At 44.8% G+C, this 20,968-nt stretch overlaps 1 protein-coding gene across 5 annotated transcripts in view; it reads right to left on the reverse strand.

Moving 5' to 3' along the window:
* SPTBN1 (spectrin beta, non-erythrocytic 1) overlaps positions 1-20,968 on the reverse strand; it is a 181,947-nt gene that overhangs the window by 90,175 nt on the left and 70,804 nt on the right. The window contains exon 1 of one of the 5 annotated variants that reach the window (XM_019719499.3): positions 11,481-12,024. The exons of the other annotated variants lie outside the window; for them this stretch is intronic. Within the exon in view, the coding sequence (XP_019575058.1) occupies positions 11,481-11,589 (109 nt within the window). The 5' untranslated portion in view covers positions 11,590-12,024. Of the gene's footprint in view, positions 1-11,480; positions 12,025-20,968 lie in introns of those variants that run through there. 5 annotated transcript variants of the gene reach the window in all.

Genomic DNA, 20,968 nt, shown 5'->3' on the forward strand with positions numbered 1-20,968 from the left:
TCTACAAAAGCATTACTCACACTGTATCACTGTGAGCAAAGGCCTACTCGCAGTTAGAAAAGTCACATTCATTTTACAGCCACACAGTATAAACTTTGAATGGCTACCACACCTGGAAGAATGGAACTGTTTCATGGGGTTGCTATGTAACTAGATTACATTAGTGTAACCCTTAAACTTTCTCCTGGTCTAAGTACTCTTTGCCTTATCCCACTCAAAGGAAAAAGAAAAAACCCCAAAAAACAGAAGAGACAACCTGATGCCTAATTAATTTCCAGGGAAATGTTTCTGTCGCTCCAAGTACTTTAGTCCCCTGTAGGCTTCCCTCTCCCCTCCTCCCCACCAAAATTAAGTCAATTCCCCAGGGCCCTGCAGAGTACAGGGACTATATAAGGGAGGTCAGTCCCTAGTGTCCTATTCAAATTTCATTTTATCAAAAAAGTAGACACACCCAGATAAGCCCTTCCTGAAGTTATAGTTTAGCCACATCATAGAGCCAAATTCATTATCATGTGATTCATTCTTTCAGTCAACACATCATCTTTATGTGGCTGCTGAGGCCACCTCTTTTCTCAGGGGAGAAGAGGCAACAGGGAGAAAGATCAACTAACTCACTTTAAAACAAACACATATGCGTTACTGCCTACATTATTTTACTCATTCATTCATTCCTTTATTCATGAAACATTTATTTATGCACCAAGCACTCGGAAGGAATACAGGGATCAACACACACACACACACACACACACACACACACACAGTCCTCCATACACAGGAATAGTAATAGGCATTGACATATATAATTAGGGTGACCCCCCGTCCATCCTCTCTGGGACCCAGGGAGAGTCCCCGGACATGGACCATCCAATGCTACAACTGGGCAAGTCTCTGGCAAACCAGGATTAGCTGGTCACCCTAGTAAAACAATATACTAAATTATACTGCTTGACCACCCCCAGGATTACTAATTCTTCCCAGTTTTTAACAGATGAAGACATGGGGCTTATGTGAATCCACCGCCCATGCATTTCTGAAGTCAGATAAAAATGTCCCAGCACTGAACATGGTCTCCAACAGCCCTCAGCAGCCCTCCTCACCACCGTCACCACTGCTGCCGCCGCGTTCTGAGCATTTCCCCCGCGGCTCCCCACCCACTTGCTACCACAGACTTGTGCAGCTGGGATTTCATCTGCTTGACAGTTGTTCGCAGATAATGCGTATCTCCCTCTACCACTGCAAGGCTGAATTTTTTTTATAGCAAGTCGTTTAAACCTCTGTAGGAATAAATGTCTCCTTCAATAGAAATCAGAGCACTGTTTTCAAGCACCAGAAACGCACTTTGCACTAGGCTTGTATTCACTTCTCAACTACTACACATTCAAGCTAGCCATCTATAGAAACTCACTGGCATTTAACTGTTCAAACAGACAAAGCTGACTTTCAAAAGACTCCACATAGCTTTACACTTTAAAACAGACTTCCAAAGTTTCCCTTAAAAAAAAAAAACTAATACAAAATGCTAATGCCATGTTCCAAGATATAACCACCATTCGCATGTCAATATTACCAAGGTAATATCTATGGTTTATATAAGGATTTCATCTCTCTCTCTCCCCTTCCCGCCCTCCCTCCCTCGTGCAACTACTCAGTGTTTAAAGAGATACCTCTCACTCCAAAATTCCATCACAACTGCACTCTCAGTGGAGGGGTGGGGGGTAAAATTCACCCAAATAATGACACAGTTTGTGTCATTTCCTTGCCACCAGAGAAGAACAGAGCCTCCAAACTTTCTGTTTTGTTCATTCCTCATGAATAAAGTATGCCTCAGTGATCCTCAAATTAACTTTCTACTTACATCATTTCAGCATTAAAAAGGGACTTTAAGGCCAGATCTTTCACAAGGCCTTTGTGAAACCAAATATACGCCAGCCTGTGTCTCCATTCCACTGTGATTACTGGATTTGCTACTTAGATGTCCTGTGCCTCTCCAAAACAGGGTTTGGAGAGAGAGCAAGGCTAAGAAAGGCCTTTCAAAAGCAAACACAGTAGAGGCATTCAACAATCTATGGGGGCGTGGTTAATATTAGTTTGCCTGCATAGTTCTGACCAAGTGCTGGGTGCTCTGGCTTCAGCAGTCACTGCTCCAGAGACTTTTTATGAACTTGGGAGAGGCACACCGCTGTGACCTTCAGTCTACATCAAACACCACCCTACTCAAGTGACAGCAGTCAACCTGGTGTACTTTCTAAAAGAAAACACAAAAGGGGGTGTGTTTCAGTTGGGTGCATTTTCAGGCAAACTAACCACTCTTCTAACATATTGAAGGAAACCACACCCAGACAGGTTTCAGGGGTGGGGGTGGGGGTTGAGACACTCCACTCAAGTTCAGAAGACTCACCACCCCTGCTGGGCCTTGCTTTGTCATTTAACCAAGACCTGTAATGTACCAGGAACCGTGTACCACTATGTACCAGGTACCGTGCCAAACACAGTTTACATGAAGAGTCTCACTTATTCATACAACAATCTTACTGCATAGAATTTGTATTCCCCTCATCCCATAGATGAGAAAAGCTCTGATGAGTAATAAATTGCCCTGATTTTGAAAGCAATTTGGCAATACCATGTGTCTCCCCCACCCTTTCTTTCTTCTTCTAAGGGACAAAAACTTTCAGCCAATAAGTTTCAGCAGGTGCTTTTCCCCCCTACCTCATCAATACCCCGTAATTTTAAAGCTTCACCTGCAGACTCACAGGATATGAGCACTTACTAAATAACAGATATGTAATGTATTTCAAATCCACCTTTAACATCAAAGCTTGAAGGCGCTGCTAGGTGAATTTGATATATGTGAAACTGAAGTCTAATCGACTGCAAGAACAGCAACGTTCATTTAATACAGCATCATTTTACTAAGATGGAAGGCAGGGAAAGGGGTGGTATTTTTGCTTTTAAAAAATAGCTTAAATGTATGTAAAAGGTTGAAATCATAAAGCAGGTACGGGCTTAACAACCCTCTACTTCCCAGGACACCATGGTGAAATTCTGAAACAATTTAGAAAAAAATTGGTCCAGCGTATTCCTGTAATTCTCCATTAATACCAAATGGGCAAAAGAAAAGAAACTGTGTTTTTTTAACCTCCCAAATTTCTAGAACTGCAGGATTAGCAAGTAGGAAAATCCCAGCCAAATTCTACAAAGACTTACGAAGCTAGGAATTAACCAACCATGATTTAAAGCCCTGTAATGTCCAAGGGCAATACTAAACTTTCTTTAATTAACTACTATACATTTGGACACAAGATTATTTTTATAGTTAGTTAAAATGACCCAGTTTACTTAAAAGAAAATAAAAACCCACAAAACTCCTACCTTTAATACAGACTTTACATAAAACATAAATTTAAACTTCAGAAAGGTCATAACCTTTCTGGGACTATTGCCCTCTCTCTGCTCACAGGGGTAGGGGAGGCAAGTAGAGATAGTTTCTAAGGCAGCACTTCTTAAACTTGAATGTGCATACAAACCACTTGGGGATATTGTGAAAATGAGGTTCTGACTCAGTAGGTCTGGAGTGCACCTGAGATTCTGCATAGCCAACAAACTCCCAGGTCATCTACAGACCACAGTGAGTAACAAGTTTCTGTGGTAAGTACCTTGCAGTTCAAAATTTGAGGACGCTGCCTTGTTGTTTCTAAGTGTCTCACTCTGCAAATGCAACAAGCCTCCTAACTGGTCTCCTGCCTCCTCTCTTGATCACTACTCTCCAAAACAAGCATCCAACTCAGGAGTCAGACCACCTACTCTTTTTTTAAAAAAAGTCAGAACAAGGCACTCTCCTATTTAAAATCCTTCAGTAGCTTCCCACTACCTGACTTACTTCCAAATTCTTTAACCTGATTTAGAGGACCATGTATTCTCTAGCGCTTGTCAGTTACCCTCCTACCAGCCCTTGCTTGCTCTGCATTCTAAACTCAGGCCACCCCGAATATGCTCGAATTCCCAAATCCCTCACCTCCTGGTCCCCTAGCTTGAGTCCCTCACATGGAACAAGTTTATTTCTGTACTTTCTTCTCATCATCAGTCAACTCAGCCAAAATCTCCAACATAGATGAAACACACTTCCTAGCCAGAGGACAGTTGGCTCATCAAAAAGCAGGTAATCAATACATAGCTGTTAATAAACAAACAGCATAAACATTTAAAAAGCAAGCCCTCTCTCTCTCTCTCTTCTTTTTTTAACCCAACACACACACCAGAAGTTCACAGCATGGTGTAAGCAGTGTCTTGAGCCCCACACAATCAATCACCAAACAAGATGAGGAGACACGGCTGTGGGCCCTCGCCCTGAAGCCTTAGAGGAGGAGTGGGATCAGTGAAGCTAGGGCAGTGCCAAGAGTGCAAGCCCTCTCTTTTTAAAGTCAGTTTTATTATTTTATTTCTTAGGATTCTTCTTGCTCTAAAGCAGCCTAGATTAGTGACCAACTACTGAGCTTTAAATGGCAAGCCCTTTGCACCCATGAAATGGTTTAACCGCCAAATCTGTAATTAAGTCAATCCAGCAAAGAATACTAAAGTTAAAAAAAAAAAAAAATAGTTTGCAATGTCCCTAACATTTATTTCCCATCATTAGTTTTTCACAGCTACGACCTGAGAGTTAATAACTTGTCAGGCTAGAGGGGAAAATGGCACTGAGATCTAAAAATAGCTGTGATCTACCTGGCTTATTCTGATAACGTGCACAAGAGTCATTCCAGTAAGAACAAGCGTATGGCTGGTGAACCTATCATCAAATTGAAAACCTGAAGCTCTGTCACTATTCATGTCATTTGCCAAGAGAGGGAAACAAACCCTGGAGTCCATATTTGAACTGTTGTGCAAATACTGGAGTTCTCAAAGTTCATCTACAGGTTGAAGTTTTCTTTAAAAGAAATGATTATGGAACCAATAACCATACTTTATATTTTTAATAGCACATGGGCGTTTTCAAGGAAACTTCATATAGATTCTGGCATTTGCTGTTCAACACAACCCTAGAAGGTAAATCTGACAGGTATTCAGATAGGGAAAGCAGCCCAGAGCTTCAGATATCCAGGAGAGGGCCATAGCCAGGCGCCACTTGCCTCCCTTCCAGAGGCCAAGTTGCTGGGATTTTTGTTTTTAAGGTTAAATCCAACAGAATTTCTATTAAGAATCGAAATGGAGTTAAACCAGAGGCCTTGCTGACCTGCCCTCAGAACGTATACATACTATTATCTTTATCTTTCCTAAACTTACACCTCTTTCTAGATCGGTCTTCACACCGACTCGGTGGGGGAACTGGGACAGATAACTGACCCCATCTGGCAGACAAGAGCTTCCCTGCTTTAGCAAGATGGAGCCCATTCCTGACTGCTTAAATGCCTTTCCCACTATTAGACAGTTTTGTTCTAAAACACCCTGTTTTACAACTCTTCAGTCCTCAGTAAGAAATCAGATATACTGCTTGCTCCTATGTGGGAGCAATTCAGGCATTCTGGTCCCCCCCCCCCCCCCCCCGGCCCACCACCATCAATTGCAAAGACTGTACAAATGATCCAATTAGGGAGTGATTCTCAAACTTTAGTGTGCATCGGAGACACCAGGCAGGCTAGTTAGAAACACCTATTGCTGGGCCCTACTTACCCCCCATTTCTGATTAAGGAGGTTGGAAGTAGGGCCTGAGAATCTAGATTTCTAGCAAGTTCCCAGGCCATGCTGATAAGGCTGGTGTGGAGACCTGGAGAACCACGCAGTCAAGCATCCATAATATTCACTTTGTTTATTTACTCTTTAACAAAGACTTAGTGACGGCTATGCTATACGTAAGATCAGTTATGTCATACTTTTGTCTTTATGCTCCCAGACTTTGTTGAATGTGGGGAAAACAGAGGCTAAAACTCCAACTATCACCAAAACCAGTTAGTGAAAATCACAGAATGACCAAGTGCTTAAATCTTGAAGGGAATCCACGCAGGGATTCTGACATCCCCTCCCTCTGGGAATACTCAGAATGAAATGATATCTGAACTAAACCTCAAAAGAATGATCCTGACACAAGAAATAGTTCCTGGTGGAAGAAACCAGGAGAACAGTGTCTCAAGGCCGGAAAAAGGCAGGTAGGTTTAGGGAATCACAAGTACTGTCGATTAGGGAGTAGCATCGGATGGAGATGGGAAGGTTGGCTGGAGTCAAATCCCAAAACTTTTGGCAGGGAGGAGAGCTCTTATCAGGGCCTGGCTTTAGGGAGGCTGGGCAGTTGGCATGGGGAGGCTTTAGAAAACCACGGAAGGAGACTGAAACAAGGAACAGACCCCTTCCCAGGCCCCAAGCAGAGAACACAGTTATCCAGAAAGCTTCCTCAGCAGTCAGCAAGTCTATAGCCCCAGTATTTCACGACCCTCTAAAAAGTGCTATCTTTTCCTCAGAGGGAGTTACTAATCACCCTCCTCTTCTTCCTAGCTGGTCTCCAAGAGTCCTTCTAATAATTAATCGTCCCAGTCAAACACTGGATTTACGCTGAAAGAATCGCTGTTCCGTGGCTGTCAGTGGTCCTAGCCCACCAAAAGCTGAGCGCACCACATGTCCAGAAATCTGAGTGGTTCTGAGTTCATTAATTTTCCATGCCACCAGAATGAACTCATGATCTAGGTAACGGGTGTCGTGGCTCATATTTAACTCACGCTCTGTGGTCCTACAGGAAGATCATCAACTTTGGAGCCAGAAAACCTGGATTCTGGAGCAGTAGCTTCATACTGGTTGCTCATAATCCAACGATCTCTTTATCTATAAAACGTTTAAGAGAATATCTACCCAACAGAATTATTATTAGTGCTAAGGAAATGTACATTTATTTAGAACCTACTAAGTACTATTAGGTTGGCTGGTGCAAAAGTAATTGCAGTTTTTGCAATTATTAACCTTTTAAACCTCAATTACTTTTGCACCAACCTAATAGATCCCATGGCTGGGCACTTCAAATAATCTTATTTAGTTAATTAAGCAAAATAGATATATACTAAATGCTACACACATTAATAATAATTACTATTATTACCTCATTCAAAAAGGATTCTGTTCACAAATTTGTTAGGAATTTCTAAATTTTGAGCTGAAACTCTCGTAAACTGGTAAAAGGAAGGTTTGGTTTTTTTGTTTTAAAATTGGTGACTTATCCTTATCTCATAAGGTTATCTGGGCTTAGAAAAACTATGGTACCACAGGACTGGCAGGTATCCAGACCAAAAAGCCAACCTTTAATGCTTTCATTAAACCGAAAAATGTTCTTAAAAATCTTGCTCCCCCCAAACAAAAACAGGAATATCACTTGTCACCAACAATTTTCACTGTCATAACTGGAAAAATCTGAAGGATATTACTTTATATTTAAGAACTTAAAATTTTCTTCATGACAAACAGAAGTAAACCCAGGTTTCAGAAATTAAGCAAGACAAACATGTAGGTGACTTAACTGGAAAGTTCTTAAAAATTGAAGAATAAATTTTCTTCATGATCTGCAGGTATAAACCCAGCAATATTCTTTTCCTAACAGTTAAGAAATAGGGGGAGGAGGAGGAGCAAGAGGAGGGGAGGAGAAATTCAACAAGGCAACTCCGAGATGGCATGTAACAAACTTGAGAGCGCTTACACATTCCCATGACCCAAAACTCTTCAGTTTCCCTCTGTGTCCCAATGAAGACAGACTATTCCATAACTCTTTCTGGATAGTGGGATAAATTCATTGAGCCAGAACAAAGATAAAGCACATTCTCCAGAAATACCAGGTCCTGGATGTCGGTGTTAGGCTGCAAAGAAGGCAGTAAAAGTTCATTTTGATGCTTTTCAACTAATTCAATTAGATCCTGTCTTCATTACAACCCCACTGCCAGAGCCAATAGAATCAGTGCTGGGGCACACGGTGGGGGTGGGGGAGGGAAGCAGGTAGACAGGAAAAGGAAATCAGGTTAACGTGAGCATTTCACAGTTACCCTGTCATTTTTTCTTTTTTTGCAGAAATGAAATATTCATATTAATATCTAGAAGTCTGGGTAGAGAAAGTTACAGAACAGCAACGTGCAGCCTGAGCCCATCAATGCCTGTGACCCTGCACAAGTTACTTGATTCTGTCTTCTCATCTTTAAACTCTCAGAGGTATGTTATGAAAACCTGGTTAAGATACCACACATAAAGCTCCTACTAACATAACTGGTACGTGGTAAGCACTCAGTGAGATCTTTTTTCCCCACCAACCCCAACGGAAGAGACAAGGAGCTTTACGGAGTAAGTAGAATGTGAGCATAGTCTTAAAAAGTCGTAAGAAGGATTTCTATATGTGAAATGGAATGGTGGGACATTTGAGGCAGAAGGTAGATTATCCAGGGCTGGGTTTTATGAAGAGCTGCAGGCCTGCTTACCTGGACGATTTGATCGGAATGTAAGAGCTGGAATAGGAAGTATGTGGGGTGGGACCATTTGGGGGAGGGTCCTGAATGTCAAGCGAAGGAGTCTGGAATTTAATTTACACAACAGGCACAAGCAATCCTTTCTGAGTAGCAGAGTGGCAGGAATATTTTCCTATAAGGAGTGAAACTGGAGAAAAGGTATTATGAACTTCTCTGTTTCTACAAACACATCTTTCTAAATATGTGAGGCTGAGTTTTGCTGTGTTTCAGTATTCCTCTTTTACTTAAAAAAGAAAACCAAAACAACTATTCCAACCTTTTAAGATACATGAACAGGATGAGGAAGGTGGTAACTTAATTTTGCAAGTGAAATTTTTCAAAGAGAGAGAGCAAGCATTGGGTGTGTCTGTGAGGTGTGTGCTGGGTGTTGGTGGTTAATGTTTGAAGCCATCAAAAGTAGAAGGTCCTGTCTCTTCTCTTATGCCTGGAGCATTAGTGTGATAAACCTCACTCTACATCTCAGTCCCTTAAATCACCAAGGTTTTGTTTCTAATCACACTTACTTACTTACCCATAAATCTCTAGAAACTACTACATCTAAACAGACGCGACTCATTTTAGTATCTTAGTTTAGTTCCCTTAGCTAAAACATCAAATCTCATCCCATGGTCCCTCCTGAAATTTTTAGGATCCAGTGTGAAAATATTTGAAACCAGCAAAAATGCAGAAATATCTCCCACGAAATCACAGTACTCTCAGACATAGGGTAGATAGACGCTAAATAAGTTCATATAAGAGATATTTTAAAAATTAATAGATTCAGAGAAGCAGTTTGCCAATATTGGGTTGCAAGTGCTAGGAAGGAGAATACCTGGAAGAAAAAAAAGGCAGCTTTGTAGGCATGTACAAAATTAAATCAGCAGATAAGACTTTGTACTTTATCAAAGATGTTGATGATTGGAAGAAGTACAAATACTAAACAAAATACCAAAGTGGGAATGGAAAGTGGGGAAGGGAAACGATTTTATCAAAAATGCTCCTAAAATTGCTTAAAATGCAATCAGCTCCATTTGTTACTAAGGTCGAACGCAAATGTTTGTAATTCTCCTGAGATTCACCCTACTTGAAAGTTAATCCACTCTTTCTCAGTTCCTCAACATGGGTGGTTTTCTGTTATAGAAATACCAACACGAAACTTGTGCAACTTCTAAACCACAATATTTAGAAATAAGAAAGTTATTTGGAGCTAAATTAGAAGACACACCAAAAAAAAGGTCACCACATAAAAATGTGAAGCCCACCCCTTTTGAAGGGATTTCCTTGAGAAAGTTATGAGGTAAAAATATCAGGAGCACACGGTGATTTTTTTTTTTTAATTTAAATTTTACTTTGTCCAGGGAGGACAGTTTAAGACATTTCCTGTGTGTAAGCTCCACCCTTTTTAGTGAGTAGTTTTACAACCATCCTCAAACCTTTCAGAATAACAGCCTTTTGTTATGGATGGGCCTATGGGTACCCTCCTCCCCACACCTTATATTTTCTCCTTGGTTTTCCATTTCTTCTGACTCCCCCATGGGTGCTTTCTCCTTGGCATATGACACAATGAAATAGGGAGCCTGGGCCACGCGAAGAAGAGGTGCATCCTGAATTTTCAGAACCTGAAACTGTGGGGCTTTTAACATAAGACCCAAAAGAGAAGGAACACACTCCCCTTCCTCTATTTATCACTTGCATATTCCCCCACCAGCTCTGGCCGGTCACGTTTCCAAAGAAGCAAATTCCACCTTCGTAGAACTCAAGAGGAAAGAACCAAAGACACAAAATCATTCCCTGGAGGGGATGGAGCTTCCTCTTAGCTAACTGCCCAAGGAATGCAGCTCAGCCTAGCAAATGTTTAAAATCACGTCCTGGTCTGTCTCTTGTTTTCCAGAAAAGTGTCATTACTGTCAGCTATTTCACAAGATAAATAAACCTATGAATGAAAAATATCCTCCCCCCTTCCCAATGAAAACATTCTAGGACTGAGCTGCTTCCTTCCTTCCTCCTCCTCCGCGCAGGAACCACATTTGTGGCACCAAGAAGAGTTAAAATAAGAAACATACACAGTCTGAGAAGGCTACTTTTTCACAGCACTAGAGCCATTCCCAGCCTACTACTTGATTCTACAGGCTTTTAATCGGAAGTTCTGTTTTCAGTTATGAGTCCTTTTTCATATAGCTCTGAGACACCGCGGACCAGGCCTGCTGGCTGGGCAGGGGCAGCCAAGGGCTTCAGGGGCCAACCCAGCTGCAGGCTTCAGGCCCATCACCTCACACACTGCTGTGCTCAGCACCCTGCTCTTCATAAAAATATGTGCACTAAAATACTGCATTCATTCAATTATTTGAGACTAATACAGACTCCAAGAAACCTGTAATTGATCCAACTAATCCAACCCACATGATTGAAATGACAATGACTGGTTTTCATTATAAATTACATAGCCCACTAAAATGATGGGAAGGCTCTCCCCCAACACAATACATCAAAAGAGTTAAAATTAAGCTTTAGAATCAAAACTGTAATTTACTCAAGGCTTAGGAACAAAAAGACCACTCCCTCCTCCCCTCTGCCATTGTTCCACAGGACTGGGTGTAGAGCAGTGCACTTTACACCTTTAGGCTTCCCTCGGAGGTAAGAGGCTGGGGGCTGGGAGGCACAGGCCACGGGGGAATCAAACACTCGCATACTAATAGGTCTACGAACACTGATCTACTGAGATGCAAAGATACCTAAAAGGACAGAAAATGTGTATGTGGTGGGTTGCAGCAGGCAACCAAAAGAGCCAAAAGGATACTGGAGAGCCAGAGGGACTCCAAATGGTGGCTTTTCTGAAGTAGACTAACAAACTGTCTCTAAGCAGTGAATGGGGTGCTCCCAGCCAACCAGAGGCTGTGGGGCCAGGCTTGCGGCCGCCCGTCTTTATTAGGGTCACGGTACCGTATGGCCCGAATAGAGCCTCAGAACCCCCGTTGGGACGGCCCCAGGGCAGGCCTAGCCTTTAGGAGAGGGACTTACCTTGTAGCTGCTTGAATCTCCCTTCCAGCTGGTTGTAGTTGTAAGGCACCTGCCCCGTGTAAGCCGGCGACAGCGGCCCGGAGATGCTAGACGTCCTCTGCAATTCCATTATGCCCGGCGTAACGCCCTGGCGGGCTGCACGGTGGAAATCCCGCTCCGGCCCCCTCCTACCCCCATCCAACACGCAGCAGCTTCCGCACGGCTTGGCTCCCGGCCCCTGAGAAAAGGGCTGGACCTTAGGCAAGCCCCATTCCGGTCTGAAAGTCCAGCAGGGTGATCTGATAGGAAGTTGGCTGCAGGACAGTCCACCTCAGCCCGGCCAGGAGTTACCACTTAAGCACCTAATTCCTTGTTGCTTTCCTTCCTTTTGTGGCCCTTGGCTAGAAGCTTGAAATAAATTACCAAGGAAGGGCGCGGGAGGATCGAGGGAAGGAGGCGCAATTCCAACTTAAAAATTTTTTTAAATATAGCCAATCTTAAGCATGGCAGGGTCGCCGAGCCTGGGAGCTCGCGGGAGCAGCGCACACACCTCCTCCCGGACGCCGGTTTGTAATTTAATCAGGAGCCACTCGCCGTGAGCTGGGCGGTGATGTCACCTGATTAGCATAACAGCATTGTAGAGGAAACGCAGGCTGTACCACGAGGAGGGGCGCGGGGGAGGCCGCAGGCCAGCGGCCCCCACCCACCAGCCGCCCCTCCGCCCGGAGCCTCCGACCCCCCGGCCGGGCCCAGGACACGCCCGCCGCTGCGGTGGTACCTTCCCAAACAAAGCTGCTGGAATTACAATCTTTTGTTAAGAGCCTCACGTAACGGAAAAGTCTCCGGTTACTATCACTTGAAAAGGAGGCGGCCGGGAGGGTAAGGAGTCCCGCAGGTCCCAGGCCCGGGGCGGCTCATCCACTATTTAGCGTCTGCGGAGATAATGCGACCACGCGGACCACGCACCTGGACGCGCGGGGCGTCCCTACTGCGCGGGCGCCAACCACCACGCGGCGGCAGCCCGAGCAGGCCACCGAGTAAAAGTAAAACAAAGTCACTCTGGACACCGCAGGGCCACAACGAGGGGAGGTGTGAGTTCAGGATCATGGAAGACTCTTCTCAACAGACTTCTGCTGCCATCCCAAGATATTAAACCAGAGATTTTTCTGGGACAGCACTGGCTGGCCCTATGATAGTAATTCGATGCAAGATTTATGGGAGCACCGATTGTGGAAGAAAAGTACACAGGTAAATACCTGAAGGATCCCTTACCTGCGGGACTTTATGAACCAATGAGGAGACAAGAGGACAGACATTACCCTCAAATATTACTTTGATTTGTAGAAAGAGGCCTCTAAGCTTTTGGCTTCTTCAAATTTTTAAAACTCTCCTTCCTAGCTGCTTCTCCCAAAAGCTCAACCAAAAATAAAATCCTCTACATAGAAAATAAGAGTGATCAAATGTGTTCTTGGAAAATAATCGACCCTAGTTTATCCCCCAACCCCCTTCCTCACTAACTACAGGCAGACAACTAATTACTAATTTGGTGTTTCCAGCATGGAGCCCTGCAGCTATACTCACTGAAGAAGGTAGTCGTTCCTGAGGGATTCCAATCTGCCCTAAAAAGGTGGGCCTCCACCCCAGGTTTACTTTAGTCCTGGGGGCACTGGTAATTCTAGCAACTGCATCCTGTCCAGGGCTAGAGATAAAACAAACCTCAAGTCTAGCTAACTGCTCAACTCTGAACCCCCACTCCTTCCATCCACACCACTGGGTTTGTAATACATCCAAGTGTCAACCCTTTAGCTTTCTAAAGCCAGGCCCAGAATTCTAAGACATTTTTCATCACCCAAGGTGTACAGCATTTTCTAAAGCCCTTTAATCACTGGTGCAATTCAGGAGGGCAGCAAAATGTGGGGCACTGGAAGAAGGCACTTGACTTGGATTCCCAAGACCTGAGTTTCTAGTGCTGGCCAAGCCTCTTAATCACCTACGACCTTAGAAGAAACCCTGGATTCTTTCTAAACCTCCACTGTCAGACAGGGATAATTAATACCCACCTCTACAAGGTCACTGAGGGAATGATGTGAAAATGCCTTAAAATGGTCATACTATTCAAAATTAGGAGTATATTTTTCAAAATGCACCCCTTCTTGCATTCTTTCCCCCTCACATATCACATCAAGGCTACAAAGACTAGAATAGAGAATGTTCTCAGTGACAATCTTCTTACCAGGCCCCTCTTCACTCTTAAATATACTGGTGAAGTGATAAGTCTCCATGTGTCCAGCTGTACGCACAGAAAATGAGATCTCAAAGTGCTTGCCAATTTACCATGCTTTATTTCTAATCTTTAAGCCACTTAGTGAATAGAGGAGGGGTCGCCACTCTTAGAGGCTCCCTTTCAGCTTCCTCTGGTATGGAGAAGTAGGTGAAATAAGCTTTCTTATTAGCCAGGTTACATCCAGTGTGATGGAGGTAGAGGCTGGGACTACGTAGCCAAGCTCAATCCTAAAGAGCAGTCTCAGAACAAGCCAGGCAGAGTGAACACTTGCAAGTATCGGAAAGTTAGGTTTTGAGGCTGTGTAAGAGTTTATAACCCTGCAGGGGCAGAAGGTGAGAAGAGGGAATCCATTTGGTGTGACAGCACCAGGAAGAAGAGGACACAAGCCTCATGGGTCATCTGACCACCTCCCACTCAGCAGGGGAGAGGTGAAGGAAGGCCAGAGGCACTGGTTCTTTTATTCCATTCACTATTTACTGGACACCCACTGTGTGCAAGGCACACTGCCCAGTCCTTTGGAGGATTCCAAGATGATTGGGAGAGTTGCTGGCCAAAGGAAATGGGGCAAATATGCAAACAGTCCAATCCTAAAAGAGAATAAGGGCTGGGGCGAGGGGAGGGTGGAGTTCAGAGGACAAGGAGGTCACCTCTGCCTAGGAAGGCAGGCAGGATCAGCTCCAAGAAGGATGGCCTTGGGCCAGACCTGAGATTCAGGTAGACTATCAACAGGCTGGAACGAGGCGAAGTCACCTCTCTTTGTGGGGGGAAAACTGCACAGTAAAGCCACCAACGGGTCTGTCCCAGGAACAGCTCCAGCGAGTGCTACTGCTTGTCTGCAGCTTAAGGGACTGTCAGCCGTGAGAGGCAGGCTTGCAACTAAGCCTGCGGGGGCTGGGGACCTTTGCAGACTTTTGAGCCAGAGGAGGATGAGGGCTGAGCTGGGCTCTAGGGCTGATTAGCCTAGCAGTGGTAAGTTAGAATGAGTAGAAAGGAAAGAGCCTGAAGGCAGTAAGGTCACTTAGGTAGTTACTGCAGTTGTCTAGGTCAAAGGATGGGTCAGGGTGTGACAATATGAACAAAAAGGAATGGACTGTTGCAAGAGTTAATCCACAGGACTTTGGCAATAGACTGTATGTGGGAGGTTCAAAGGCAAGGGCTGAAGATGACTGTTGGGCTTTTGGAGTGGCTGCGGGGGTGCAGAGGAGGATTGAACATTTTCTTCAGATGTGCTGAATCTGAGTTACCTGCAACACCGTGGGGTGACGTATCCAGAAGCAGTTAAGGATGTGGCACTAGACTCAAGGCTCAAGACAGAGTCCTGTGCAGAGTGAGTGAGGGTTGTGACTGTAGTGGGCTGACCTCTAGGGAGGGAGGCAAGAAGCTAAGCACAGAGCTCTGGGGAAGGCCAGAGTCTGGGAGGAAGAAGAAACAGCAGTGGAGATACCAAAGGAGGCACAGAATGAAACCCAAGAGAGGAGAGAGCTACTCCAGCAATGCAAAAAGAACAAGGAACTGGAAGTCAGAGAAAAGAGAATCCAATGTGTGAAACAGGAGGTCAATAGCGTAATAAAAGCTGAAGCAAGGTTACAGGCAGTTAGAAGAACAAGAAGGTAGAGGTGTGAAGAGGAAACTACTGGTTAGGAGCTATGGGATCAGCGGAAGGGGTTCTGGGGCAGGGTCCCGGGGAGCACGTCTGTGCACAGGTTTCTGCCCTAAGTTGGCAAAAATAGGAAAAGGCCAGTGAGAAAATGGCTCAAAGGTATGGGTGGAGCACTTAGCAGCATACTTACCTTCAGAGGCAGGAGGGAAAGGACAGAGACTCCCGGGAGGAAAGAAAGCATTCAAAGGTGCTTGCCCAGCTCTAACTCAACAAACAAGAGGCCAGGGGTCCTACGCCCAGTTTCAGCTGTAGTGATCTAAAAAGACTCCTAAATATACTGATACTTATGGCAGAAGCATGTAGCATGTGAATAGGATCATTAAGGGGCGTGAGGCAGTTTTCAAAAATGCTCAATAGTCAACCAAGCTTTCTGTAGAAATAGACCCTACAATTTTGGCCTAGCCCCTCAATCTTTTCTAAGCTAAAAAAAAAAAACCTACTCTCCCTCACCCATGCCAAGGATATTGACACATGTGACCAACTGATAAGTTGTCGTGCCTGCCTTCAAGTTGCATCGAGATTCCACGGTGTAATGAAAGACAGCCATGACTGACTGGCAGTCAGCAATGGGATCGAAGCAACTGCAGCGTGAGTTAACATGCGTCTGCCACCCACGGGATGCCAGAAAAGTGCACCACATCCCTGCGGTTATGTGTGGACAGCACAGATTAGAAGTGCGGTGGTGTGGTGGCAACACCCAAGTCCAGAGCCAGGTACTCAGGCTCTTGAGTGCCACCAAGAAGCAAAGTCCGTGCATTCATAGCTGACCTTCCCAAGGCCTAGCAATCCTCACCCATAAATCAAACAGATTGGGCTCTACTGTCATAAAAAATTCCTTCTGGTTCTAAATGTATTTATTAGCAATTTGGGTCCCCCCTCTTGAAGACTACTGTAGTCCCAATTATCATCAATGTCTACATAAACGGAATGGCCCTACCACCACCACCACCACATTATTACAGCACATTGTGGCTTACGATATGCTCTCACATTCGTTTTCTCAAGTGACTAACCCTGTAAGGTAGGTATTGTGTCCACTTTGCAGATAAGGAAACTGAGGTTCAGAGATACAGTGCTTTGCCCAGGGTCCTACAGCTGCTGAGTGGCAGAGTCCCACCTGGACCTCAGACAGACCAAGCCTAGTGCTCTTTCTCCTGGGGACTCAGGGTATAATGTCAGCTCACTCATGGTTTCTAAGCTTCTCAGAAACACCATGAAACCTGGTAAGTGGTATGAAGATAAACCTAAAACCCAATCAAGACTGCACAAACCTCTACAACACTTAGTTTGGGTCAGGGTCAAGCACATTCTCTTCTATGTTCACACACAAGTTCCTGCATTGAGGGGTCTCTCTTGTTGTGAATGGGCTTGGTTTGGTTTGATTTCTTCTCTCATACTTGGTGGACCAGTACATTAAGATTCTGTATGATTTAGCATGTAACATGTGAATGGAAACACTAAGGGGGTGAGATTAAGCCTCTGTTTCAAGAGGCTTCATGTAGTGTGGGAAGTGGGGAAAAAAAAAGAATGAGAGAATGCTTTCCTTGCATTACAGCAAACTTGAAAGGGTAAACTACAGGGTGTTCATTTCCTGAACATCTAAACATTAGCAAGATTGAAAATGTCTGGGAGAGGATGGCCTCATGCTAAAATATGATGGGATTTGTACACATTCAAGGACTTGAAAAACCAACCAAAGAGCTGGGAAAAAAGTGGTGGGAACAGGGAGGGACAGGAAACCAACAGGTTTGACATATAAACTGTTTTGCCAAATTCTCTGCCACTCTCTACTGCCGTTTCCAGATCCTAGCACTATCATAGCAGCTATGATCAGTAGTCCTTAAACTCATAGAAGAAATTTCAAAAACGAATTCTACCCCACGTTGGACCATCTCTTCAACAAAGAGGCTACCAGCTGGAGGATGCTGTAGGTCTCATGTGGAATCACTGACCTCAGGTTGGGAACCACAGTGCAGTTTATTGCATCTTCTACCCCACGCGAACCATATCCCTTTGGATTTCTGGGCAAGGACAGTTTGGAATGGCAGGACGAGTCCTGCACCTGGGAAGTACTCCTGAGCCCCATTCCCTTCTCTTTATCTCACCCCATTATGCACTGGGAAAGGTATATTCAAAATCATATTTTATGGACATAAAAGAAGTAACACCTCAGAGAGAGCAACATAATACTATAAAACAAAATATAAAGGGCCTTCGTTTCTAGAAAGGCCAATGTTTGTTTGAGGTGGGGCTATCAGATTTGATTCTTCAGAACTTAAAATAACGAGAAGAAAAATTAAAAGGAAGGCTAAAGGTATGTTTCCATCTGCAGCAATTGCTATCTCTTCCTTGGAAGGCATTATTTTTCTCTTTCTCTTTAAACACACAAAATATCATCTAGCTATATGGCTGAATCTGAAATACTAGGGACAAATCTAGTTTCCATTCATATTCTTTTCCTGTTTCTTGTTTCCAATGGTCACAGCAGAACCGAATACAAAACACCTGACATCTATGCTGAGGAGGAAAATGTCAAGTTATACTCAGTAAGCAGCACCCAAGTTCCAGGGGAAGGAACGTAGTTGATTGCGTCTTCTACCCCAGGCAAACCTTATCCCTGCATTCTTATTTGTCTGTTATCTATATATGCAAAGCTTCCCTGTGTGGGCAAAAGCATGCCCCAGTCCGGAGGCCCCACCTTCGGCAAACAGGTGTTGCTATGCCTGTGAATGTAACACCAGTCAGAGCCAAGACGGCTCCTCTGCTACAGGTAGAGTGGTTCAAAGGAAAAGAGCATCCGAGGAATGCAGCTGGGGCCAGGCCTGCTCTTGCCCGGATTTCTGGTTCTGCTTCCCACCTCTAACATGGAGGGAAAAGGCCGACGCACATAGGTGTTCAGAGCCATGGGGCCAGAGTTTTACAAGGGGGCAGGTGGGACAGTGAGAAGCCGCTGCTTCCTGGTAGCACAACTCATGGGGAAAAAATAGGAAAAGAGGAAACATAAATCAATTCTTCATGAAAATAGGCCTTTGGCCCCTGTCCTCGGGTCCATCCATGTCACCTTTTCCAGGAATTTAACATAGACTGGTTGTAATGAGAAAGGTGAAAAGAGCAGGTTGCACAGGCACCTGGAGAGGGAAGCAGGGACAGGAAGGGAGTGTCATTATCCAGACACAGGCCCCACACCTTTCCATCCACAGAGAAGAAAAGTCAATCCATCCAACATGTTCTCAGCCCCACCAAGAGCACAGGCCATTGGAGGGACCCACGAGGTTGTAAGAAGTGATTTCTTCTCTGCAGACACTTTCAACCTAGTTGAGAAAATAGGACACACACCCATACAAGCACACACGCATGAACACGCAAATCGCAAGATGTGGTAGCATGTAACAAATGAGGTTAGTGCTAGAAACAGTTAGTTATAGTTTCAGTAAGTACCCCTCTGACTGGATCAACAACAGCATTTCTCTACTTGGCTGAGAAAACGTTCTCTGTTGCTATGCCACACTACAATCCTAACGAAATCCCTGCCAACATGTGCCACACTATCACGAGAGTATGGGTTATTCTACTTAATGATTGGGGGGAAGGGCTGTTATTTCTTGAGCTTTAAAACACAGGTCCTGATTACCTAGTTGCAATGCTACGGAACTACGTGTGCGGCCCTGGCATGTTAACACGCGAAATAGTTTAAGAGTGCAGTCATTTTTTCCTCCTCAGCACCTGAGCTTCTGCCGATCTCTCGGTGAGATAGCACAGCCTCCTTCCCATAGGACTTTGCTAGGCAGCCACTCACTAGGCACAGGCCCTGAATAATTCATGGTCAGCCCGGTCACTCAGGAGCGCCAAGGCCCGCCAGCTGCCATTAAGTGGGAGGCAGGCTCCAGGCTTACTGTAAAAGAATTAAATACTATCTACTATGTCTCAGACCTTCCTTACAGAAACAGACACTCCTTCCCTGTTCCTTTTCTCCCAGCTTTAAACCAGGAACTTTCCCTCTAGATCAGAGGAGGAGGGCAGGTCTCGAGCACACCGATGAGTGGGGAGAAGTGATGTCCTCATACAAGGGCACGGTTAGGACGTCATTCCCCCACTCAGGACGAGACGACACTGTGCCCAACACAAGACAGATGTGTAGCACTGACTCAATAACTGTCAGTCCTCGTCCCTTCTTCCCACCTGTCCCTCTGCTCCAGCCAAACGGATCCGTGCTCCGCCACCTGGCATGGCCTTTCCCATCTCCCTGCCTCTGCTCTTGGTCTAGCTAAAGTCCACCCACCTTTCAAGCCCAGCTCAAAACGCCCCTGTTCCAGGAAGGCTTCCCAGATGATCCAGCTAGGACGATGGCTCCTTCGCAGAAACCCTATATCATTCACCGCCAGCCCCCCTTGTCTGGCACCTCTCATGCCCTGCCTTAGAGTATTGCTTATCTCTTCCTCTGTACCAGCCTTATCTACCTAATTAAAATAATGGAAAGTGCACCAGTTACAGACTCAGGAGAAGTAAAAAAAAATGGACTCCAGTCTCAGCTTTGGACACCGACTGGCCTTGTGACCCTGCGCCGGTCCTTTGGCCTCCCCAGTGCTCTCCCTGAAAATCAACAGGGCTGAAATAGAGTCTCTACATCCTCTGGATATAATGTCCTTAGAAATATATCATTATCTGTTTTAAGGCAGAGGCCAGCCTTATATAACCCTCACTCCACACCGCCTAACCCAGTATCTTCTAAGAAACAGTTATTCCAAAGCGAATTCGCCATTTCAGAAGCCTGAACAGAGCAAAAGCGCTGTGAGGGAGCTGGCACCACACGGTGAAGTGCAGAGCCTAGCCTGCTCCACTCCCCTTACGTAACACCCCCGTCCATACCTTCATCCTTCACAATGAGAAGATGACTTAGAACTACTAGCAGGTGTCAAGAAGGTCGTTTCACAATTCACCTACCTAAGCCAACCATCTCGTTTATAGACAAGGAAAGAGGCACAGAGCAACGTGCCCAGTGATACAGAGTTAGTTACTGCATACCAGAAACTAGAAAGCAGGTTTTCTGAATTCCTGCTGCCTCTCTCGTTCCTAGGGCAAATCTAAGGTCAAGGAAGCTGAGCACAAAGGAAGTGGCATGCATTTCTCCTGCTTCTCTGTCAGTGAAGTGGGCGCAGGGCTCAAAGTCCCAGAAAGCTCATCCTCACCCCCTCTTCCACCTCACCTTCCAGCGTCCAGTACCACGCTGGCGCAGACAGGCTTGTACTAAGTAGAAGATGACCCATATCTTTACTTGTTCTTTGATGTCCCAACTTGTAGCACAGCAGAGAGAATGAGGACCCAGACTGTGGTACCCTGTTTCCCCGAAAATAAGACCCAGCCAGACAATCAGCTCTAATGAATCTTTTGGAGCAAAAATTAAAATAAGACCCGGTCCAATTTACTATAATAAGACCAGGTGAATAGAATAGAATAGAATAGAATAGAATAGAATAGAATAAAATAGAATAGACTACCGGGTTTTATATTAATTTTTGCTCCAAAAGACCATTAGAACTGATTGTCCAGCTAGGTCTTACTTTTGGG

This window comes from Rhinolophus sinicus, chromosome 2, assembly GCF_057876585.1.
Source record: "Rhinolophus sinicus isolate RSI-liver-muscle chromosome 2, RSI-T2T, whole genome shotgun sequence".
Taxonomy (NCBI): Eukaryota; Metazoa; Chordata; class Mammalia; order Chiroptera; family Rhinolophidae; genus Rhinolophus; species Rhinolophus sinicus.